The sequence below is a fragment of the Sminthopsis crassicaudata genome, chromosome 4 (assembly GCF_048593235.1).
Source record: "Sminthopsis crassicaudata isolate SCR6 chromosome 4, ASM4859323v1, whole genome shotgun sequence".
NCBI classification, from domain to species: Eukaryota; Metazoa; Chordata; class Mammalia; order Dasyuromorphia; family Dasyuridae; genus Sminthopsis; species Sminthopsis crassicaudata.
Genome location: NC_133620.1, coordinates 108,968,307 through 108,995,315, shown reverse-complemented (window position 1 = coordinate 108,995,315; position 27,009 = coordinate 108,968,307). Strand labels below are relative to the sequence as shown.

General features: G+C 34.2%; 1 protein-coding gene across 2 annotated transcripts in view; it reads right to left on the bottom strand.

Annotated features, from left to right (window-relative positions):
• Positions 1-1,191: 1,191 nt before the first annotated feature.
• Positions 1,192-27,009, bottom strand: part of RPS6KC1 (ribosomal protein S6 kinase C1) — a 208,648-nt gene continuing 182,830 nt past the window's right edge. For both annotated transcript variants that reach the window (XM_074309136.1, XM_074309138.1), the window contains 3 exons: positions 12,234-12,316; positions 10,280-10,375; positions 1,192-2,824 (listed from right to left, as the gene is read on the bottom strand). In XM_074309136.1, coding sequence (XP_074165237.1) covers positions 2,714-2,824; positions 10,280-10,375; positions 12,234-12,316 — 290 coding nt within the window. In that variant the 3' untranslated portion in view covers positions 1,192-2,713. The remainder of the gene's footprint in view (positions 2,825-10,279; positions 10,376-12,233; positions 12,317-27,009) is intronic.

The window sequence follows — 27,009 nt, the reverse complement described above, 5'->3', positions numbered from 1 at the left end:
CTACATTAAACCCAATTGGTTCAAACCAAGTAATTAGTGTACCATTTTCTTCTCATTTGATTCATATCTGTTCAGGCACATGCACACACACATATGAATTTTTATACATATACATTTAAGCAAGATAATATTGAAAACTCTTATAGTGGAATAATCCTAACAGACCAGAATTACTCATCAGTTGATATTACTGTAACCTGAGCCCAGGGGACACAAATCAAATGGTACAGTAAGGTGTTTCACCTTGGTTACAGAAAGTCACAATCAGGGCACTTCTGGAAGGAAGTTCTGCAATCCCAGGTCTGAGCACAGGCAGATTTCCTATCAATCCGACACAGGAAATCATTCCCATTGCTCACCTGTGGGAGTTCCTGTTTTGAGACAAGGGGGTGGTGAATCGAAATCCAATTGCAGAGAGTGATGTCATCTTGACCAATATGCTAAAGGGGATGATCTTGGTGACCTGCTCCCCAACCTCCAGTGTTGTTACAACCCCTCAGATGGTATTCAGGTCACAAGAAGGAGGGGGACAGAGAGAGAAAAAAAAGGTAGTGGAATAGCTGAAAAAGAAAAAAGTGCTTCCAGATTTCCTTTGTTTCACTAAAGCATTTTCCTTTTCCATTTCAATTTGGTACATGGACCTGGTCACTGGCAGATGGAAGCTGTGCAGATGCATTTGAGGTGGGGGTAGGCTGTCAACAGATCTCCAAATACAAGCAATTTAAAGCCTGCATGCAGAATACCATAAAAATTTCTGGTGGCTGAAGGTTCTGCCTGTCCTTTGTTCTTTGGACAAAACTCTTTGAACTTTAAAAAGTCTGCAAATATGAGGTTTAGAAAATAACTCCACTACACTGCATTTATTCTCACAACAGTAAAACAGATTGGTATGCTGAAGAACAATTACATCTACACACAAATATTAAATATTACAAATATCTGGGATGTTAGTACTCATACTTTTCAAATAGATCAGCAGGGCAAGTCTGTTGGTAACAAATTAGTAACATTATTCAATTGAACTTTGATTGGATTTTTCACATTCTAATTATACCAAACTATAAACTAAGATTCAGCAGGGCAATGGTGTCAAAGTCTAAGGGAAACTGAGGACACTAAAACTGACCCACTAAACAGGATTCCTGCATGCCGCATATTGACTTAGAAAACCACATAGTAACATTATCTCTGTTCTTTCGTATTTTTCTTTATTTTGTTAAATATTTCCCAATTACATTTTAACCTGGTTCAGCAGCTCTGGGGAATGTTGCAGGCCACAATGCCAATAGCCATTTGATACTTCTAAAGTAAAGTATAAGGAAAATATGCAGAAAAATATACCAGTTTGGTCTAGATATAGACTGCCCCTGAAGTGTGCACTCTTTAAAAAGGAAAAAGAAAATGAGTATACAATGAAAAATATTTACACACAATAACTATATAATCTTTATCATGAAAGTCCATTTTATACTTCTTTCTATTTAAATAATAGTATGGTATTAATTTCTGTCATCACCACTCTATCTCGGTCACTTTTATTTTTCTTTAGTATATATGTAAAAGTTAGTGTTTAGAAAGACTGTAACTGAAGGCTGCACTCAAATTTTATACATGCCATTTGGGGAGGGTGAGGAGAGGAGAGGATAGAAGCCTATATTTAGAACAACACAGTAATCAATTTTTGGGGGGGAAAAAGCTTTTGGCAGAAATCGATGAGGATGTTTGTTTGTTTTTTTAAGTGAGGATTAACATTCTCTAAAGTAAAAATGGGTGGAAACCTTAACAGAAACTGTTAACAGAAGGAAAAAAAAAAAAAAAAAAATCAACATTTTTACCAATACATTTACCATGATTTCTTGGTCCTTATGAAGGTGATACAATTTGGGGAAATAAATTACTCTATTACCTTTTGCGTGATGATGTCTTTTAATATAAATTACTAATTATGGCTCCAAGTGCATGTGGAGATGGTTGAAGAAAGGTAGAGCATATGAACATAAGTTGCAAATGGCCAATGTTAACCGACAAAACAAAGTTGAGAGCATCATGGACTGGTGTTTGTTTTTTCCCTTACATGGGCTTCCCAAGGTGTGAAACAATATATAACCATTCAAGATGCATCTGAGCAGAGCTTGATGGGTTCACAAGAATATACATTATTTTTTTTCTTGCTTTTTAAACTTTGTATATGACATTATGTATAAAGCACTTCTTAGTATCTTATTCAGCACATAACGTTAAATCATTTAATCATTTCAACCAGTTGTAGCTGAAAAGAAAATGGTGTCAACTGACACTTCAAAGCTTTCCTTCCACATGGCACTAAGTTCTGTGCTTCCAATAATGTATCAGAAGTACATGTTTAAGTGCACTCCTTTTTCTGTTGAGTATATAATTTCTCTGCAACATGCACACTCACAAGCGTGCTCACACACATACACACAAGTACACACAAACAAATTTAATAGAGACCACACCTTGGTTAAAAGTTTACAAACAATAGTCCCTTGCTATATAAATCAACTAATGCCCCTATTTAATCAGTAATTCAGATTAAATTGTTTTCTTTTGGCCTTTCTCTTCCCCCATTTCCTTTAAATGTCTTTGTCCAAGTGATTTGGTGCTCTATAAATTACTGCAAGTCAGCCTTGCCAGAGCAGAGACACTTGTCACTGAGCGGACCAGAGCTTGTCAGATGACCCCTGGGTTGCTTTCATCTCATTAGTTCTGCCCAATCCACGGGGGTGAAAAATGGATGAGACTTGATGTCTTCAACACCAGCAACTCCAGCACCGAGACGCTCCACAGGGTTGAACTGCAAGAGCTAGAAAAGCAGGATTCAATTAATAAGAAAGGTATGATTTAAAAAAAAAAAAAAAAAAAGCTTAGGAAAGATAGGAGAGACCGAGTTACCCTCAGGAGAGCTATGCTTTAAGAACCCACTGACTATGTTGACTTGCAAATAGCAGTACAATCTAACCTCCCTGCCAAACACATGTTCTTGGTTTATCCTGCTATAGTATAACACTGCTTCTCTCAACTGCATTTAGTAAAACAGGTTAAGGTTGTGCTAAGTTGTTGAGATAAATTCTACTGAGTGAATCATTTATGCCCTATATGCACTTTAGGAAATTCTAGAGATTATCAGATTCCCTAATGCACTATTTGTTTTATATGAAGGCAGAAATTTATATAATGGTTCCCCTAGGGGTAGAAATAGTTGAAGCTTGTATTGGGAATAATTGACCCACTGGACAGAATTTCCTCTAATAAATGAAAATTACTTTTTATTTCTTAGGATTTATATCATGGCCCCTAAGTCCCTGGGGCAATTTACTTTATTTTGGAACTTCTGAGGCTATCAAGATCTGTGAATTAGTATAAACTCCCCCTTGTCCACTACATATAGAGATTTGACCAGACTATAATGCGTATCTCATCTAGATGTCTATCTGGGTGATTTTACCATCTGCTTTGCTGCTGCCCTACATCTTCCTACCTGGAACTATTCTAGACCAGACCTCTAGAAATCAAGCTCCTAGTCCCTGAGACAACTGATCCGTTAAACTTTGGAGTTCCTGCTCTAAGCCTAGGATGTCTAGACTGGGGAGCAAATAAAAGTGGGTAATTCACCTATTCTAACCACCTTCTGGCAATATCTTTCACTTCCTACACAGCCATCCAAATAGATTACCACTATTGCTTTCTAACTCCTGGAAACGTAATCAAATCAGGATTACCACCCCATCTAGTAAAAAATTCTCAACAGTGTTATGTTATAGACTTGTGATTCCCCTGCCCAAAAATCTCTTACATTGTACTTCATATTTATCTCCTTCTTTAGAAAGTAAGCTCCTTGAAGTTTGGGAGTGAAGGGTGGGGAGCAGGCTCAGAGCTATGTCATTTTTTATTTGTATTTCTAATGCTTGTCACAGTACCTGACATACAGCACACATATTTTTATTAATCCACTCAGAAACTGGTATTACTTATGATAAATTAATAATAATCATTAGGTATTACAGAATCATGTGCAACATAAGAAAAGTAAAAAAAAAAGATATACATGCAATATTTCAGGTTGGTATGTTCCATGGTGGCTAAGAATTATTGGAAGAAGTTATAGTCTTTTGATATATAATTCATAGGGTGGAAATATATTGAGCATGATTTCATATGTTTATTAGGGAATCACAATTCTTGCCTTCTCCATGATTAGAAAAAGAACAGAGAGAGAAAAAGAATTTGAACTAAAAAATTAAAATAATGTTTAAAAATATATTTATAGGAAGATGAAAAATGAATTGATTATATCTTAACAAGTGTTATATCCTATGGATTCTCTTTTTGAAAATTAAAATGTCCAACACTCTACTGTAAAAATCTGTTTCATTAAATACTAAGAACATTTCAACTCTCTCCCACCAGTCTGCTTCCAATCTGCTAGACTTTACCTGAATAATCAAAAGATTATAGATTTAGAATGAGAAAGAACTTCTGGAAGTCATCTGGTCCAATCCTTTCATTTTATAGATGGAAAAACTGAGACCCAAGAGTAAATGACTTCTCCCTGGCCATAAAGGTAGCATGTGACAGAGGCAAGACTCAAATCAGGCCCTTGCGACCTCAAAGCCAGTGTTCTTTTCACTATATTATATAGCTCCTCCCGAGAAATCCTATCATTATGACTTCTAAGCTAATAAGTATCAGTGGAGTAAGTTACAAAATGATTGATTCTGCTCATTTCGAATTGATGATGGGCTCTCACTATGTCTTCATTAAAATTTCTGTAGCTCCGTACCAAAGAGTTTTTCAAACTCTTCTTTCCTCAAACCCCCTACCAGAACTCTGGACTCTGCACTTACAGGTGGCCTAGCCTTCAATCCCCTAACCTCAAATGGAGGTTACTCAAAGAGAGCACCTTCAACTTCCTTCCTTTAATCCCACATATTTCCTGCATAAACCATCTTCTCTTGTCCTTCTCTACGGTACCATTGGAAAAGGTACTTTTTTATATTTTTTATTCTTATAAAAGCTAATCTCTCTACTGCACTTAGTTCCATCTCTTCATGCCTTCTTCAGGACCTTGTTATAGCAATCATTCTCTTTCAGGTATCTTTCTGTCTTTGTCTTTCTACTTGTACCTTCCTACCTGCCTACAAATATACTCACATATCCCCCAACATAGTATAAACAATCTCCTTTTGACCATTCTATCATGGTTTGATATCATCTTATCTCTCTCTATTAAACTTGAAATAAACTTTCTTCCACAAGTGCTTGCACTTTCTCCAATCTTGTTCAATTCCTTGTAACTGAACTTCAGTCTTATCACACCATTAAAATAATTATTTTAATGTCACCAATATTCTACTACTCTCCAAACGCAATAGTTTTTTTGAGTGTTCATCCTGTGTAACCTTAGTGTAGCATTCGAAACTATTGATCATCTCCTCTCTTCTATATAACTTTTTCCTTCTTGGCATCAAAGATATTTATTTTTTCTCCCTCTTTCCTTGACTTCTTATATGTTCCTTGACCTCTTAAAGTCTATGTTCTTCAAGGTTTGGCCTTTATCGAACTCCTCGTCTTTCTACAATCTCTCCATCTCTGCTCAGATAACTCCAAAAGCTACACCTTCAGCCTTGGACATGCTTTTTTGTTCCAGGCCCACATTTCCAACTGACTAAAGAACAGAATCTAAATCTAGCTGTCACCCCAACACCTCAAAATCCTGTATGTCAAAATTATATTTATTCTTCCTTCTCCTTAACCTGCACCTTAATTTAACTTCATTATTTCTCTTAGTGGTACCACTGTTTCCCAGTCTCATATGCTGGAAAATATGAGTATCTTTGACTTTTTTCTCTCCTTTACTTCTAAGTCAAATCAAGTCCTCTATTATTTTTACCTCCACAATCTCTCTCACATCTGTTTTCTTCTCCCTTCTCACCCCTTCACTTCTCTCCTGTCTCTGCTCTTCACTCTAAGTTCCAGCAACCTTTTACCTTGGAAGAACTCTATGCCCTTGCATTCATGTCTTTCTTCCTTTTGGGGAACTTCTCTTAAAGCTTCCATTTTGAGAAAATGCGCAGGTCAGTCCCATGCTCACTCCTTCACTTCTCCCAGCTCTACCCTTGATCTCTAGACTTGTTCTCCATGCCTCCATCTGAATACTACTCCTCTGTGACATATCTTCACACTTTTCATCTCCCTTTATATGTTATTTTCCCCCATTAGAATATAAGTTGCTTGATCAAAAGAGCACTTGACACAGTGCCTGATACCCAAAAGATACCATATAGATTTCTTTCCCTTCTTTTCTTCCCTCCTTCCTTGAGGACAAAAACTGTCTTTCTTTGTTCATTTGTATTTCCAGACCTTAGCAGAGTACCTGGCACAGAGTAAATCTTTATTAATGTATATTTACATAACTATTCCCATTGCCACCAAACTCATACAAGTCCTAATTATTCTCCCTGCTTGATTACTTCATTAACCACTTAATAGGTTTTCCCATTACCAGGCTTTCTATCCTCTACTCTGTTCTTTATACCACTGCTAGACAATATTCCTCATTTATAGATCTAGTGAGGACACTCTTCTGCTAATATATATATATATGGCTTTTCTTCTGAATAAAACTTGATTTCCTTTGCCTAGCATTCAAAGCACCACAACTTGCTGTCATCTTACCTGTCCAGGCTTATCTCACTAACTCTCTGTCTGTCATGCCCCATGTCTTACTGTCTACACGCTTTTGCTCAGCCCGTTTCCCATACTTTTCTGCTCTCTTTCTCTTTTCAGTTCTTGAACTCTACACACTTCAGCACAACTCAAATGCTACCTCTTCTGAGAAGCTTTCTCTTATCTCTGCAGCGGTAAAGACTTGTCCCTGTTGAGGCTTCATTTTGTACTTTGTTTTGCACATCTCTAAAGAACTTAAGGTATTCTATTTATCTATATATTCACTGTTGCTCACTGGAAAGCCATTAGCTTTGGGAGAGCAAGAAGCACATCTTATCCAAATACTCTCTTCCCTAAAATTGAGAATGGTGCCTATAGACACAGTAGATTTATAATTAAGGGTCAAATGAATTAAAGCAAATGCTCTATAGTCACAATTAGCTAGAGTGAAGCTAATTTTTTTCCAAAAAATTTGATAAGGAAGGACAACAAAAATTATTTCAGCGAATTCTGAATTTCATCCAGATTCAGAAGAAAGCTGCTAAAGAGGTGCTAAAAACCTTTCAAAATGATACTTTTCATACTGTAAGAACATCCAAAATACATCCCATTTGATTTTAAAATTATAGAAGGCATCAGGCATCTTAACCCAAAGCTAACACTGCAAACACACTGATAAAGACTTGTTATACTGTTAAATTACATTTCTGACTATGAAATTCAACTCTTAAGAAACAAAAAATTGAAAAATATAAATAGTTTATTTTATGGACTGACTTTCTACCACCTCTCTACAGGACTATGTCTCCAAAAATATTACAATACAAATAAGACTCATATTTGACTCTCATTAAGTGAAATCACTTCAGGAAATAGAGTAATTGATACTGCATGGTATTAACTGATACTGCCAAAGTATAGGCATTTACACAGCACATTCAGCTTCTTCCAAGAGAGAGTTCCTCAGGAAAGACCATGTTAAGTTGCAAATTCTATCTCTCAATAATATTTGTCAGTTATGGCCGATCTGAGGCTGATGAAGCTGCTTTCTTAGGAATTGTGTAGATAACAGCCAATAAGGAATGAGGATACAGAGATTTATGTTCCAATGGCATCCTTTAAATATATCTTTCCTTTTCATTATCATTATCATCACTGGCATTTACACAGCAACTTACACACCTCATTTGAACCTATACTACCCTAGGAAATCATTATTATTATAATAATGTATTATAATAATAATCACTATTATTACTATCCACTTATACATGAAGAAAGTAAGTCACAAAGATATGAAGTGACTTGCCTGAGATAAAGGCAAGTTAATGAGGCAGAATTTGAGTTAAGTTCTTCCTCATTGCAAGCCCAGGGCTTTATCTACTGGATCTAGTTGCCTTAAAAGTATAGTGTAATTTAAACTAAATACAAACTTAAGTAACATAATCCTAAATATTGAAAGATTCTAAAAATGGGAATATCTGTTGTTGTTTTTTTTAATTGGATAGAAAATGTGTTAACTATGTTCATGTTAATGACATTTACTTTGTTGGCTGAACTTCATTGGTTATGGCACACCAAATGTTTTCTAAGAACACAAGCTCCAAGGAAATTATTGTTGCTGGAAGCTGGGAAACAAAAGAATCAAATGGGTACAATTTTCCATAAGTCAGAATAATCACATATCTATGATGTCTTTTTGTCAACTGTGCAATCCTATAAGAACATGAAAGAATAAAAATTATCAATCATGACAAGATACCCCTTTTCCTTTTACCAACAATGTTTCTTTGGGTAAACAAATTAAAACACGGAGCTTATAAATCTGCTCTTCCAACCAATAAGTTATATTTCTATATAGAGTGATATAATTGCCCAATCACCAATCCCTGGAACACTCCACTGGACACCTCCTTTCAAACTACCATCAGGCTATCAAAGATCATATTTTGGATCCAGACATTCAACTAGTTCTGCATATGCCCCATGATACTACTGCTAGCATATATCTCTCATATTTTCCAATGTATGTCTCCAATGTACGTCAACAGAGACAACAGACTTTGTCAAAAGATTTTACTAAAAGCTATCTTATTCTTTTCCTTCAAAGAGTTTTTCAACTTTTTTTTTTATTTACTACATGAAGAATTCATGAATAACTCTGGATAGTTCTATCTTAAACTTTGTAATCAGATTTTTTCAAATTTCTCTCAGAATTTGTGAGAAAATTCTCTTCTTAACTTAAGCACTTCTCCCCAAAACGAGTTTTTTTCTTTATTAAGCGACCTCTCCTATTCTCTTTTTCACACTAGTATAAGGCCCAAGAACTGAAAGATATCCTCTGATTTGATGAAATCACAGCATAATGGGTAGCAGTGTAGAAAGCCCAACATAAAACACAATTAGCAACTCTCAATACTCCTCAGCAAGCATCACTAGTCACCTGGAGACAAGAGGACACATTGTTAATTTAATTCTTTGCTAACTCTACTGGGAATTGCACTGGGAGTTAACTAAGGTTCAAATAGTGATGCCTAAATCTGCCTATGAGGTAACAAACATTAATGATTTACTTTATGCCATCTGAAGCCAATTTTCAGGTGCCAATAGTAAGGTAGATCTAGAGGATTTCTCTAAGATGAAAACTTCTCTTTGTACTTAGAAGTCAGTGTGGCATAAGGAAAATTGTTCTAGACCAAATACTAGGAGATATAGGTTCAACCCCCTAGCTCTCCCAGTCTCTGTTTAATCTGGGGCAAGTTAGGAAAGCTCTCAGCCTCAATGTCTTCCTATGTAGAGGGACTACACAGGATGACCTGTAAGCTCCCCTCCTAAGTCTAAATCCTATACATCATCTATGATCCCACAAATTGCCATCATGTTCTAAGAAAAGAATTAAAATTCAACAGCTAGTCACTGATATACTTCCATAAAATGTAAGAACTATAAGAGAACAACCCCTGACAGGCCTAGAGCTAATAAGTTATCACAAAAAAATTCCCAAATTTTAAATATCTACGATGTACAAGAGACCAAAATAAGTGTTGGAAATATAAAAACACAACAGGACATAATCTCAAAAAATTTTTGCTATCTTGAAGAATACTGGAATTTAAATTATAGGAAATATAAATTCAAGTTTTTATATATGTATATGTGTGAAATATATACATTATATATATGTGTGTGTATATATGTATAATATTAGTATATTTATACATGCATGTGTACATATAGATTGTATATGTTATGCAATATACACGTTTTAGGTGTACAAAAACATACATGCGTGTATGCATCTCCTCACATGCAAATGCACAACTAAAAGTTGTCCCTAAATTGTACTAAAATTTTCAGAACAATAATGTTCTCTGAAGCGAGTGTTTGTGTGATGATGAGCAATCTTCAAGTTTTTACTGCCTCTCTTCACTTTTATCAGTGAAAATGATAAAGGAACTTAAATCAGAAGAGTACAAATGGGAGAGTATACATTTGAAATTATTCCTTAATTTATTTTAGTTTCCAGGGTCTATGGGATCCTGATAATTTGCATACTTGATATATTTGATCATATTTAAGTCGATTAAATTACCTGTTGAATGAGTGATCGGGCCTCTTCAGAAACACATTCTGGCAGGTTCAAAGCAGTATGAGTATTTATCCCAGCAGGATGGCACTCAGCCAGAGTCTGAAATAACCAATCAGGGATACTTATTATTGCATACATCATCACTGTCTATTATACTCTGGCACTCATGGACAGACCAGGACAGAAGGAAAGGCTGACACTTTAACTGAATGCGCCATAATCTATATGGCATCACCTTAATAGTTCACACATAGGAATACAGATTAAGAGAACTTCTAACTTTGAATTACGCTTAATGGAAAGGGAAGCATTCCTCTGGAACAGACAAACCTAGTTCTACTTTAACACCTTACTATTTAAAATTGTCCTAGAAAATTTTTCTTGCCACTGCATACATTTATATTAGGTTTCCAAATCTCTCATCTCTTCTCTAGGCATATCAGCACGGATTAATAATAACAATAACTGATGATGACAGTAGTTATAACATTTACACAGCACTTATTATGCAGGCACTGTGCTGAATACTTGACTATAATTATCTCATTTGTTCCTCACAACAGCCTTCTTTCTCATTTTTTTCCTTTTTGATCTGATTTTTCTTTTCTTTTTTTAAATGTTTTTATTTATTTCTTTTTAAAATATTAAGCTTAATATTTTGAGCTTACATACATAGTTTTCATCATTCACCCTTGCAAAGCTTTGTGTTCAAATTTTTTTCTTCCTTCCTTCCCCCTACCCTCTCCCCTAGACAGCAAGTAATCTAATATATGTTAAACATGTGCAATTCTTCTATATATATTTCCACAATTATCATGCTACACAAGAAAAATCAGATCAAAAAGAAAAAAAAAAATGAGAAAGAAAACAAAATGCAAGAAAACAACAACAACAAAGTAAAAATACTATGCTGTGATCCACACTCAGTCTCCACAGTCCTCTCTCTGGGTGTAGATGGCTCTCTCCATTACAAGATCATTGGGACTGGCCTGAATCACTTCACTGTTGAAAAGAGCCACGTTCATCAGAATTGATCATCATATAATCTTCATCTTGCTTAGTATCAGTTCATGTACGTCTCTCCAGGTCTTAGTGAAATCAGCCTGCTGATCATTTCTTATAAAACAATAATATTCCATAACATTTATGTACCATGACTTATTCAGCCATTCTCCAACTGATGGGCATCCACTCAGTTTCCAGTTCCTTGCCACTACAAAAAGGGCTGCCACAAACATTCTTGCACATATGGATCCTTTTCCCTTTTTTATTGATCTGATTTTTCTTGTGATAAATGATAAATGTGGAAATATGTGTAAAAAAATTTATTTCCTTACAGCATCATGTTTAAAAGTTATTGAGCTCAAAGAATGTAACCATCTACTAGAGGAAGTGAATAAAATTAAGGAAAATAAATCTTTATTTGCAAAAAAAAAAAAAAAAAACTTTACTGATAAATGTAAATATTATATAGTAATTTCTTTAAAATGAGTACTTTGTAATTTTTAGGTCACAATATTAAAAATACCTCATTTATAAAATTTTAAAATACTATTATATTGTACTGTATTAAGACTTAAGTGAATTAGCAACTAAACATTGTATATACTCATATATTGTGAAAAATTCAGGGAATTTGTGTTAACATGTTAGTAAGTTTAATACAGATTTGATATTTCATACCAGTGTGTTATTATTGAAAGTTTATTATTACTATATTACATATGATATAATTGGTTTTTAATTGTGGGGCTCCAATTCATTTGGATACCAAGAAAATGTAATATTTTTATTACTAATACAGGCTAATTATTAATTACAATACAAACTAATATAATGTCTTTAACTGTGCTCCAAATCTAAAAATTACTACCAAGGATCGGAATTCCAGAGCCTTTGAAATTAAGATTGTACTTGAGTAAAATAGATGAGGCAGCCTGAGCCACTCACTGCTTACCTTGCCAGTGAGAAGTTCAAAGAGGACAGCACCCAAGCTCCACCAATCACAGGCTTCGGTTTCCTCCGTAATTGCTCCAACCTCTAAACACACAAAAAAAGTTGGTATTAAAATTCCAAAGGTCAATTACACCTTCAAAATTAACATATATTTACAAGGTGACTTTCTAATGCTGAGAGAGCACATACTAAATATTACCAGGCTTTCAAAATTTCTGAAAATTACTTATCCCTTTAGTCACCTACTGTGGCTGCATTATTTTTTTTGACCAGACATTGTTCTCTAGTTGATAGAGGAACACCTTCAAGATGTTAGATTTAATATATACTCAGATGAACACGTTTGACCAGCACTCTAATTTATTTTCCAATTGAGACAAACTACAGATTTCTCTTAATCAGTAATTCAGTAAGTTACACTCACTAGCATTCTGCCTGAGAATGAAATACAATGAGAAAATTCTCATTTCTTAACTACCTACTGTGTATAGGTACCTGTGCTAGACTCTGAGGTTAGATAAAACACAGTCACTGTTCTCATGGAGCTTACAATATATTAGAGAACTGAGACACATACAAAACTGATTACACAGAAAACAATATGTGATGTGCATGTGGTAGGAAGGATGTAAGCAAAATGTTAAATAAAGTCTGAAGGAGAAAAGGATATTAGTAAGGCTTTATGAATTTGAGATGGACTTCTAAAAGATGGGTAAGAATTCAACAGGTCTCAAGGAAAGGTCAAAGGAAAGAAGGGATAATCTAGGCATAGGCAAATAATAGAAGCAAGAAGATAAAGGAAAGAAAACAAAAGATATATATAAATAATAGGTTGCAGCCCAGTATGGTTGGAATATGAAGGGTCATAAGGTAACAATCACTACTACTGCCAGTCAGTCACACGATGGACCTGGACTAGAATGGCAAAAATGGGAATAAAAAACGAGGGATGAAGAAGAGAGATAATATAAAGAATCAAAAATGACTTAGTAATAGATTGCATCTGAGAGACAGGAAGAGTCAAAAGTAAAAACTTCAAAATTGAGGCAATGGATAAAATGGGAGTGAGATTGATAGAAACAGTGAAAATAGGAGGAAAGATAAGCTCAATCGTTTATCAGCAGCATCAGCATTACATGCAATACATATATTTATTAAATATATTACATGTAACAAGATTATTAGATTATGACACAGAATATGAGGAGGAGGATAAGAATAGACATAAAGAGTTTGGGGTGTCAGTAGGACATCCAGGTAGCAGTGTCCTGTTGTCAGTCAGAGATAAAAGTTTGGAACTCAGGAGTCTAGTCGAGGCCAGATATGTGGATTTGTTAGTCATCTGTGTCAAAGCCATAGCTGAAGTTTGGGGAGCAAATGAGAACAATAAGGGAAGAGTAATTAATGACAGAAGTTGGGGAAAGACACACCTTAAAGAAGACCATGAGCCAATAAAAGATAAAGGGAAAGAACTGTTTAAGAGATGGGCAACAAGGAGAGTGTACTATCTCTGGGACAAAAATGAGAGAAAATCAACAGAAAAGGATTACTCAACAATGTCAAAAGTACTACAAAGGGGTCTCCTTTGTACTTATACTTAGTTGTGCTACATTAGTACTATTGTATTCAATGAACTCATACACATAATGGTAACTGCTTCTTCTTAGTAATCAGACATTTTCAGGAAAAGCCCTAGAAAATAAGATCCAAAACTGGAACCTTTCCCTGTAAGTTCAGGAGTGAAACAAGGTTGCCCACTATCACCATTACTATTCAATATTGTATTAGAAACGCTAGCCTCGGCAATGAGAGCCGAGAAAGAAATTAAAGGAATAAGAGTAGTTAATGAGGAAATCAAACTATCACTCTTTGAGGATGATATGATGGTATACTTAGAAAACCCCAGAGATTCTAATAAAAAGTTTTTAGAAATAATTCAGAACTTTAGCAAAGTTGCTGGATACAAAACATAAATCCTCAGCATTTTTATACATCACCAACAAAATGCAATAGCAAGAGATACAAAGAGAAATCCCATTCCAAACAAATGTTGAGAGTATAAAGTATTTGGGAATCCATCTACCAAGAAAAGTCAGGAATTATATGAGCAAAATTACAAAACACTTGCACAAAAACAAAGTCAGATTTAAATAATTGGAAAGACATTCAGTGCTCTTGGATAGGCCAAGAGAATATTATAAAGATGACAATACTCCCCAAACTAATCTATTTATTTAGTGCTATACCAATCAGACTCCCAAGAAACTATTTTAATGACCTAGAAAAAATAACAACAGAATTCATATGGAAGAATAAAAGGTCGAGAATTTCAAGGGAATTGATGAAAAAAAAGTCAGAAGAAGGTGGTCTAAGTGTACCTGATCTAAAGCTATATTATATAGCAGCAGTCACCAAAACCATTTGGTACTGGCTAAGAAATAGACCGGTAGATCAGTGGAACAGATTAGGTACAAAGGACAAAAAAGGGTACATCTATAGCAATCTAGTGTTTGACAAACCCAAAGATACCAACATTAGGGACAAAAATTCATTATTTGAAAAAAATTGTGGGGAAAACTGGAAATTAGTATGGCAGAAATTAGATATGGATCCACACTTAACACCATATACCAAGATAAGATCAAAATGGGTCCACGATTTAGGCATAAAGAATGAGATCATAAATAGATTAGAGGAACAGAGAATAGTCTACCTCTCAGACCTGTGGAGGAGGAAAGAATTTATGACCAGAGAAGAACTAGAGATCATTATTGATCACAAAATAGAAGATTTTGATTACATCAAACTAAAAAGTTTCTGTACAAACAATACTAATTCAAACAAGATTAGAAGGGAAGTAACAAATTAGGAAAATATTTTTTACAGTTAAAGGTTCTGATAAAGGTCTCATTTCCAAAATATACAGAGAACTGACCCTAATTTATAAGAAATCAAACCATTCTCCAATTGATAAATGGTCAAAGGATATGAACAGACAATTCTCAGATGATGAAATTGAAACTATATCCACTCATATGAAAGTGTTCCAAATCACTACTGATCAGAGAAATGCAAGTTAAGACAACTCTGAGATACCACTACACACCTGTCAGATTGGCTAAGATGACAGGAACAAACAATGATGAATGTTGGAGGGGATGTGGGAAAACTGGGACACTGATACATTGTTGGTGGAGTTGTGAAAGAATCCAGCCATTCTGGAGAGTAATTTGGAACTATGCCCAAAAAGTTATCAAACTGTGCATACCCTTTGATCCAGCATTGCTGCTATTAGGCTTATATCCCAAAGAAATACTGAGGAGGGGAAAGGGACCTGTATGTGCCAAAATGTTTGTAGCAGCTCTTTTCGTAGTAGCCAGAAACTGGAAGTTGAATGGATGTCCATCAATTGGAAAATGGTTGGGTAAATTATGGTATATGAATGTTATGGAATATTATTGCTCGGTAAGAAATGACCAGCAGGAGGAATATAGAGAGGCCTGGAGAGACTTACATCAACTGATGCTGAGTGAAATGAGCAGAACCAGAAGATCACTGTACACTTCAACAACAATGCTGTATGAAGATGTATTCTGATGGAAGTGGATGTCTTCAACATAGAGAAGATCCAACTCACTTCCAGCTGATCAATGATGGACAGAAACAACTACACCCAGAGAAGGAACACTGGGAAGTGAATGTAAATTGTTAGCACTACTGTCTATCTACCCAGGTTACTTACACCTTCGGAATCTAATACTTAATGTGCAACAAGAAAATGGGATTTACACACATATATTGTAACTAGGTTATATTGTAACACATGTAAAATGTATGGGATTGCCTGTCATCGGGGGGAGGGAGTGGAAGGAGGGGGGGGATAATTTGGAAAAATGAATACAAAGGATAATGTTATTTTTTAAAATTACTTGTGCATAAATACTGTCAAAAAATTTATAATTATAAAATTAATAAAAAAAGAAAATAAGATCCAATAATTGGGGGTCTACAATTTTGTCAGAATCAAAGAAGGGGATACTGGTATATTCTCTAATCCTACATTACTGGAGGTATCTCTCTTCAAAGATCAATGGAAGTTACAGAGGCTTGTATCTCATTTCCACAGGTACTTTCCACCAATTATTTCATATGGGTCACTTATCAGACTTATCAAGGACAGCTAAATAGTCTTTTATTATCTTCCTATTTATAATAGGGTCTTAATTCCCTACTAACCACTTTTATTCTCTTATAGTCTTAAGTTTTGTAGGTAGAGAAAAGTAAGAAATAAATAACCATTATTCCATTTCCATCAATTCATCCTTCTACCAAAATTAAGCTTTAGTCCTATTCTTTTCTCTAATATAGCAAAAAGAAAAAAATTAATATTTTTCTTATCCTCAGTTTTGCTGATCAATCCCAAACCATTGTTGGCTCTAGACTTTTAATATCATTCTTATAGGAACACATGACATATACTTGTCATTGCTCCTATCTTCTCTATTTTAAACCTATAGTACTTGATGAATTCTCTGTGCAACCTTATTAATCATTTAAAACAATGCATGTAGTTTCCTCCTAATGAAATAGTTTGTGTCTTTAGAATTTCACTCTTGAGAATTCCCTATGCCTCCTTCAGGTGACTTTCCCAAGAGAACATTAGTCCATTGTATCCTAACATTCATCTGAATTCTTTTAAATCATTCTTCCCTTATCTAGGATGTACTAGACTATACAGCCAGCTTTCCTCTTCTTCTCCAGCACATATCTAAGATGGAACAATCACTTCCTTTTGTAGTTTCAATTATTTCCACTCTAGCAAACAGTTGTTCCTTGTTAGTTAGGATGAAATCCAAAATAGAAGTTCCTCTCATTGTTTTCCTCTACTTTTTAAAAATGATGAAATCATCATTAAAGCAAGCCAAAAAACTATTAGCTGGCCTGCATTGGGCAGAGAAAGCTTTAATAGGTATCTGGATAATGGAAGTATCCAATCATTACTCTATCATGCCTCCAGTCCAGGTTTATGATTTATTTTCTACACTCCTCACCTAATTCCTCTTTCAGTCCAGGTGGTGTATAGTATGCTCCAATAACAATGTCACTTCTGTTTCCCAAATATATTTCTGTCTGTTCTCTTCCTCTTACTCAATTCTGGACCCAGTTTACTATCCCATCTGCCATGTCTCTCTGAGTTATATGTACTGATAGACAAGCTCTTTAGTTTGTTCATCCAACTGCATATAATAGTCTGGACAAGAGATATTCTACAGAATAGTTGATTTTTCCACTGTTCAGAGTTAGACAAATCAACTAATTGATCAAGAAGCATTTATTAAGTGTCAAGCACTGTTCCAAATGAGTGAGATAAAAAAGTGATACCTACCCCCAAAAAGCTTATATTCTATTGAACATATAAATCTCTAAGTATAAACAAAATAATACAAAATAATTTATATGGGAAGGCATTAACAGCTGTGGGGATCAGGAAAGATCTTGAAAAAAAGGTCCTATTTAAATTGAAATATTCTGAGTAATTATGGATCTTATTTAGGAGACTCGGACATGTTCCAGAGTATCATGTAACTGGCACGAGACAATCCTTGTAAAGACATCTATAGGGAAGCCTTATTCCACTTGTATTCTCTGAAAGACTTCGTGAGAGTGTCAAACAACTTTGGCAAGCATACTTTTTCCTTTTATGCTAAATAACATCAAGAAAACATTTTCTTAAATCAAACTACCTACATTTTTGACAGAAAGAATTGTTTATCAATACCGGAGTCATTTCTGAATCTGCTGTCTAGATGTAATGCAAACATCAGAATAAAAGTCAAGCAATGAAGAATGAGGAGATGACATTGCAGATAGTAACAACAGCTTCAAAATGGCCCAAAAAAGTTTAGTGCTATAAAATGGAGAAAATGGGAAACAGACAAAGGAAAAGTCATTGACACTCATTATCACCATTTCTTATAGAAGCTAAATTAATATAAGGCATCATACCAAAGAAGTCAAAAGAACCCTGAAACTTTCTCAGACAGTAAACATATGATTTCTTTGCCATGAAACACAGCAGCCAAGTCTAATACCAATTTATAATAGAAACGCATTTGTTAAATACTATAGAAGGGGATGGTAGATAATAAGAGAAAAGAAAACTAGTTGAAAGAAGGCTTGATATGAGACATAACTAAGCCAGATTGTCTCAGAAACATTTATAATAAAACTGATAACAATAAATAGATTCTAAATGGAGCAACTATGCCACCTATTTTCCTCATCTATCACAGAAGAACCATGAAATAGAGATTAACTCCTTAAGTCTTGATGTGCTATAATAAAAAATGTAAATAGCAATTAAGGAAAAATGAAATTGGGAAGAGTAGTTATATTGGACTAAAGTACATGTAAAATATTAGTATTGAAAAATAAATGTTTTTGAAAGCAATCAAGCAGGGATTTTTAAAATATTTGAAAGATGGAAAGATATTAAATAACTGGAAAAAATTACAGACACATTATAATCAAAAGAATAATCAAGAAAACATCAATAACCACCAATCCATCCATCTTTTTCTCCTTTTTCTTGATTAATATGACTTTTCACAATGATAAACTCATACAGTGTGGGTTTTCTTCAAGAAACATAATGGAAAAGGTAAGACCTGCAAACAAACTCTTCCTAAAGACAGCATCATCAGTCACGTTTATTATCAAAATTATTACAAGAATAAGAATGCTTATCAAAGATGTTTTCCTTTGTCTTATGTAAGGCATATCTTACATAAAATCTGAATGGAAGAGAAATCATCCATAAATGATCAAGCCTTGCTCTTGTTGTGGATAATATTATACTAAGACTTCTTCAATGGAAGTCATGAGTTAAATCTAACCATAAACACAGGAATCCAAGCAGAAGAAAAAATTATATTATCCTGAATAGAATATACAGTTGGATGAATATTCTTTTGAGTTCATTGATCAATAAACATATCTTGGACAGGTACTACAGAGAGATGATGAGTGGAACCCAAAAAGAAAGAAAAAGGGCTGGGTTAAATTTGGAAGGATATACAACACTTTCAATTAACCAGAGCTGTTCCCCAACATGAATCCATCTTTCTAAAAATATTATTCTTCCAATGATGCTAGATAGGTAGCTAAAGATTATAAAATGACAATCTCTGAAAAGCAAAACTGTGAATAACCAAAAATGTGAGAAGTGTTTCATGAGTGGAAGGCTAAAGCATATTATTAACAATGTCTGCAACACAAGAACAACAAAAGCTATGATTGGAAAAGGAGGTGGATCTATCATGCACTGATTTAGTTAGGATTACAGGTGAATCATTTAGGTTTTACATTGATAATCATAACAGAACATTGCAAAGAGGTTCTCTGATGGGTTTGTGGGAACACTGGCAAGAAACACATAACCCAAGAAAGTGTAGAAGAGTTAATACCTTCACTGTTTTAGGAGAAAGCTCATCGATCCATTTAAGTATTACTGAAACTAGGTAGCTAATATAAGAACTTTAAGATTATCTGTAGATTAAAATTAAGCAAGACACTCCTACCCCTTGTTAACATAGGTAGTAAGATTTCTCCTAGGAAGATTTCTCTTAAGTATTCAAAAGACCATAAGATTATTTTGTTTGGTTGATTTTTGATTTTATGTTATTTTTAGTGATCTGATGAGTCTAACACTTAACTTCTTATTCTTGCCTCATTCCTATATTCCAAATTCCAAACCTCTTGATTTCCTATATTTGTCATTAGTACTATCCAGTCACCTAGGCTTAAAAGTAAAGTCATTTTCATACCAATCAATATCCAATTAGTCAAAAACATTTTTCCTATATAATGACTCTCCCATTATGTCCTTCCCTTAAGTTTCAATTACCACAATACTATTTCATGTCTTCAAACTACAAAGGACTTGCATTCTAAGTGTTCATTTGTTGGGAACTTGGGTTCATTTTTATATAGAAACAAAATAATTAATGATGGTCAGGATCCTAATCTATAATACATTGCCATCTTGCAAAGGTATAGGTAGATAGCAAAGCTTGTCTAAGAAGTTTAATGGTCTCATAATGGAGGGGCAAGGAAAGAAGAGAATACGAAAGAGAAAGAGAGAAGAGCAGGAAGAATAAGAAGAAGAGGAAAAGGAGGGAAAGAGTAGAAAAAAAAGAAGACAAAGAAGTGGTGACAGCAGCAGCAGTGGCAATCTAAGTTTATATCAAGAGAAACGATTTCCACAAGTAAGGAGATGGCAGTTTTTGTACTCTGCTTTGGACAATCTGGAACATGAGTACCACATTTTAGGAAGTATACTGAAAGTTGGAAAGTATTCAAAGGAAGACAGTCATGACTGAGAAGGTCCTAGAGGTTAGGCCATATGAAGCTTATGTGAAAGAATGGAAGATATAGCCTAGATTAAAAGACTTAGAAAGGATAAATGTCCTTCAGGCATCTGAAGGAATGTTATGTCTTGAAAGAAATGTTCCTGGATCCCGCAGGGAGAACTAAGATCAATGAATGTGAGCTACAAAGAGGTCAATTTAAATCTGTTATTAGAAAGAGAAAATTTCTCCCTTACAGTTAAAGGTATCATCAGTGGAGCACACCTCCTGGAGAGGTAACAGATTTCCTTTCATTGGTGTTCCTCAAGAAAAGGATGAATGTCTACCTGTAGACAAGTTGTAGAAAGAATTCTTGTTAAAGATCAGTTTGAACTAAATGGCCCCTGAGGTTCCTTCTAACAAATTCTATGATGGAATAAATTCACGCAAATAAAGTTTCATGATTCATGCAAAAGTTCTTGTGCTTTTACAGAAATTTTGACATCTTAATTCTTTAACTGTATAATTAGGATAGGAAGAACTGCAAATGAACTGAAGTATAGTAGATATAAAGTGATAGCACATTATCAGTGTTGTCCTATAGGCAAAAGACAAGTCCACATTTTGAACTAGTGAAACACTAAAGTAATTCAAAGAAATTACAGCCTGATGGGTAGATCCTTTATGCAAGGCAAGAAACACACTGGATGCAAATACATGAACAGTTTGCAGTCTGCACCAACAGAAGGCATGTCACCACTTAGGAGATCACAGATCTAACTCAGAAATAAATCGCATTGTTATTTCTAAACAATGAAGTGTTTGTAAACCTTAAAGGATCACATAAACATAAATTATTAATATTATTGCTTTCTATACAAATTGATTTCTACCTGATTAGACTTCAAACAGTATAACAATGAACTATGAAAAAATCGGCAATATGAAAAGTAGAATCTGCTTCTGTAGTAAACTACCAAAAATTATTCCCTATTCTTAAGTATAATTCTGCCTCTTAATGATGCCTTTTATTTTTTCATTAAAGACACATCTAGATATAACTTCCTCCCTTCCCATCCATCCCTACCCACTTCTAATGAGCCCTCTTGTAACAAAGAAACAAACAGTATAACACTAATAGTGACTGTGTATAGCAGCAAACAATGCACCTAATACCAAAAAACACAAAGGTTTATGTTCATCTCTTCTCTGATGTCAAGAATGATCATTACAATTATTCAACTATCATCTTCATTTCAGCATTCCTTTCAATTATACTATTATAATTATGGTGAATATCATTCTCCTGGTTTTGCTTAATTCCTACTATGTCAGTACATATAAATCTTCCTTTGTTTCTTGGAATTCTTATGGTTTTTTTGCTTCTTATGGCACAATAATATTCCATCACATTCATATACTATTTTTAAAGCAATTTCCCAATCATGAGTATCCACTTTGTTCCCAGTTTTCACTTATAACCAAAAAACACTGCAATAAATATTCTGGAATATGGTTGCTATACCTTCACCTAAAACCATAAGTTTTTTGAAGGTCAGCAGAGTAACATGTCAGACATAAGGATGAGGACAGAGAAGGCAGTAGTAAGTCAATATTTGGATAGATTATTTACACAATAGGTTTATGTAAGTCAGGTCCATCTATACTGCAAAAACCGCCTAACTATTCTCCCTAACTTCAAGTTCTAGGTACTTTACTACCAGAATAATATTCCTGCAGATACCAGGCCCTTTCCAATTATTCTTTTTTCCAGGCTAAATATTCCCAGTTCCTTCAACTTATCTTCACTGCAACAAGATTTTTAGTCTATTAAAAATCTTAAGTTGTCTTCCTTTGCTTCAGTTACTTTTATGCAATGCATAAAAGTGAATATGACAGATATGAGCTAAACAGGCCAGACCACAGAAGATCAATTCAATTGTTCTACTCGTGATTTTTTTTTTCCAATTAATTCTGTCTAATATCACATTAGCCTTTTTGGTTAATGCACTTAATTTTATCGTTCAGTTGTCATGTCCAACTCTTCGTTATCCTATTTGGTTTGGTTGGTTGGTTGGTTTTGGCAAATATTGAAGGAGCTGGCCATTTCCTTCTTCAGTTCATTTTTACAGATGAGAAAACAGGCAAAGTTTAAGAGACTTGTTCAGGGTCACACAAATAGTGTCTGAGGCCGCATTTTGAATTCAGGTCTTTTTGACTTCAGGCTCATGCTCTGTCAAGTATACCATTTAGTTATTCTACAAGCCTAATTAGGCTAATTCAATGAATTCATAAGCAAGAGAGGAAAACTAATGGTTCTTAAGTATAGATAAATAACAGTGAACATTTTAAAGAAAAAAGTCAATCTTACAAATAGGAACACATTTTTAGTTTCACTTTTCTTTTTCCCATCCACCCAACTGAGTAACAGAATTAATTAATGGGGGAATGGCTAAAATGAAATTTATACTTCTGTTCTTACTCTATCTTTGGAGTAAATTGTCTTCCACAAAAGCTTTAACAAAAAAAAAAAAAAAGAAAAAGAAAAAAAGGAAAGGAAAGGAAAGGAAAAAAGAGAAAAGCACCCAGTAGCCCCATCAGTGAACATTAAAAAATGTCTGATAATATGATATGGCCTCAATTTTTACATTCCTGAAGGCAGCACTCCCCTATATTCATTATCTTGAAGTTTTCTTCATTCTATAGATTTTGTGACCTTGACTTCTAAATGATGAATCTACAATTCAAACACCTTAACAGCTGCGTTCCACTGTGTTCTTTACTGAGTAGAGTAATGAACACATATATTGCTTCCAAAGCATGATCCAACACAATGCCTTGATATCCCAATGTGAAGAAAAGTTACAGATTGAAATGTTAACAGGTTCTTCAGGATCACAAAAAGGAGTCTGTGAGACTCAATGGAAGTTCTGGGACCAAAACTCATTCAAGTCTCCATTTCTTATTCTGATCTTTATAATCTCAAGTAGTGAATGGCACCCCTGAAATGACTGTTATGAGAATTCAGCCATGTAAAACTTCTCTTTCCCCACTTCTACTTGTTTTTCTCTATTTCCCTGCTCTCTTATCCCATCAAATACCCTTTAGCTTTTCTGTTTTTTCCTTATTCTTTTTTTGGATCATAAAATAGCATGCTCAGGTATTAATTAATCCTCTTGTTATATCTGAAATCTAAAATGGATAGTGACTAATATTAACAATAACATTAGTTAATCAGCTTATTTACATTTACAAAATATTTTCCAGAATCTAAATCAAGCTGACTCAAAAATAAGATTACCTTTCTAAATGATCTTTTAAACTCATCTTTAATTGTGCATCAATTATAACAAAGAGACAGATTTTTAAAATATACTATGGATCCTGACAAACATTTACTGAATGAACTTTAAACTCTCTTTTCTTTAGAGTACATCTTAAAATTCTTGAAACACTTCTGAAAAATAAGAGATTAATTCCTATCAAGATAATATTATAACAAACAGAAGTCATTCACTAATGCTAATTCGAGAATAAAATATGGTATAAGTACAAGAAAGGTTATTTTACAAAGTGTAGTGATCTTCAATATTCAATATCTTCAACGAAGAGAACAAGAGCCCAAATCATAGCAGAAAGGATTTAGGTGAGAGACCCATGGAAAAACTTTCTAACAGTGATGGTCATAAAATAGGAAGGTGAGTGATAGAGGTGGAGAATGACTTGATAAATTTCTTCTTCTCTGGCTTTTTTACAACTCTGGTCTCTGTGTGTGACACTGTATAAAAGAAAGGGGGCAGTCAAGAGGGTCTTTAAACATCCTGTCAAGTTCTATGATTCTGAATTTAAAAAAAAAAAAAAAAGTCTCATAGAGGCATACTCTTAAGACTGCGCACGTACAATGGGGGTATGAAAGACACGAAATTCTTGTGACTGTCAAAACTGCAATAGCTGCACTAAAAATGCTTCTCTGGCAAAACACGTACAAAAAGATTTCAAGCATAAGCCAAGAACACTGATTAATACATACCCGCGTGGCAGTTGCTATGAAACAGACTATAACACCAGGTGAACAGTTGGGCATCCTTCTCTGGGTTCAAAAGTGAAGAATGATTAAAAAAAAAAAAAAATACACCATACAAATATTCAGGACTACTTAAAAATACTGAAAGCTTTCCTTCAAAAAATATTTTTTAAACCTTGAAAAAGATAGAAATCATTTTCTATTATATTACTGAATAACTAGAAATAGCAAATTCTGTTACTGCTCTCTTGTCCATTACAATAAAATTCATTTTATTGAACCTCAATTTCTATTCATTTCCTTAATTCCTAGGGTTTATAGCTGAAGTGTCCTAAAAAGAACATTTTTAATAATCAGCCATAATGGTAAACAAAATTATTTCTAAATAAATAACTCACAAAGAAAAGGAAATTATTCTTCCTAAGCAGAAAAAATAGTAATGTCAAAAAAGCTTGGGTTTTTTTTAAATCACCTTTAATTCAAGAAGTCTCAATTTCAACCAACTAGTTGTCCAGAAAAGACAGCGTTATCTCACATCCCCTGCTGCTGCCCTGATGAAGTGTTCGAAAGATATGGTTATATAACCACCAACTTTAGTTGTCATTCTTTTACCTTTTACTCCTCCTTCACTTTTTTATACCTACTAGTTTCCTCCTACTTCCCTTGAGAGACTAATCACACAATGAATCAATGTCATAAATCCTAACCAGTATCATCTTTTAATATGTAGCAGAGAAAGAACCAGTCAGTTCCAGCACCAAATTTTTGAGTCATCCAAAATTCTTTTAAGGACACCAGCTGTGTGGTAACATATGAGTCAAATTCCAGAACTTTCATTTTAACATTGTCCAAAAAAGAATTTCCAATGTGAGAAACTGTAGTTATGTAGAATTTCATTAATTCACACTAATGATTCAGATACCAACAGCAAGCTTTGAAATTTTACATGGGAGTAAATTTTAAAATAAAACACAAGGTATTTTGTATTTTGTACAATAAAAATGTGTTTTGTTTTACTCATTTCTACATGTCACATAACTATTAAATAAACTAGGAGTATATAAGTTTCAGGGTTAATAAAAACACAGAATAAATAGATTTTCTCTCAAGAATTGCATTCATAATACCTCCCTATGAATGAGTGTTAATTGCACTTTAAGACTAAGTAAAAGTTTCAGAAAGTCTCAAAACTGTATTTTACTTTTATCTTAATACAGATTAATTTGACAGTGAAACAGTTGTCATCTACAATTAGACAGGGTGTGAGGAACAGTAGAGAGAGAGAAACAGGTATCATTTGTGCTAACTTCTCCATTATGCCTTGGTCTAAAAATCCAAGAAAAATTAGAGCAACTCAAAATGACAATGTCTTCCTGACTCACAGATCTGAAAGCCATACAGGTATGTGTTAAAGGGAAAGGTAACTACTGTATTTCTAAACCTTGAAGAAACTGTTCAGATACTGAAGTGGTCATATCATTTCACAGAATGCTCATATTTGGACAAGATTTAGAAGTAATTGAGTCTACTCTGTTTTGATGCATGAATTATTTTTTATCTTCTACTATTACTTTACCCTTCCAAATAGTCCTCCAAATACTCCTCCATGTCAGTGACATGATCAATGTTAGGGTAATGGGATAAAGACACAACCCTTGCTGCCTCTGGGACAAGAAAGGTTAGCTTTTCCAAACAACTTCAATTTCTCATCGATCTCAATTTATTCTCTCAGTCAATCACATTTTTATATGGTATCAGTTGCTCTGATCCAATGGTCCAGGCCCTGTAATATTCTCAGATTAAAGATACTTCTTCATACCTTGTTCATGAGGTTGCAGAAAAACTCCTTGATGTCTGCTTTATGCCACATGATTACATTCTGGCCCTTCTGAGACTACATTAACTAACGGGGAAGGGAAGGATCACATACTCCCTCCCTTATATACATGTGCCCAAAGACAAAACTGAAATGACACTGGAAACTGTAAAGCAAAATGAAATGACATTAATAAAAGCACAGAAATCAAGATCAAGATTTGAATATATGAGCAATGTAAAAAGTTGACTATCTTTGCCTTCTATGCATCAAAACCTAATTCAGGACATTCTTTTGCAAAAAAAAAACAATTTAACTGGCTAAAATCATTGCATTTTCAAAACAAGAGAGAGTTATGGATCCAAGGGTTAGATCTGTGATGGAATCAGTGAGATGCATGAGTATTTCACTTAAATCTGATACCTGATGTTTGTTTGCCAAGCGATAAGCACTGGAATGAAAAGAAGCCTACAGAAATTGTCTAATCTCAAAGATATCAAAGCCAGTCAATACTTCCAAGTGGCAACTAGATTAACACATAACTGGGGAATATTCACCAAAAGAAGTAAAAATGCAATGAAATAGAAAC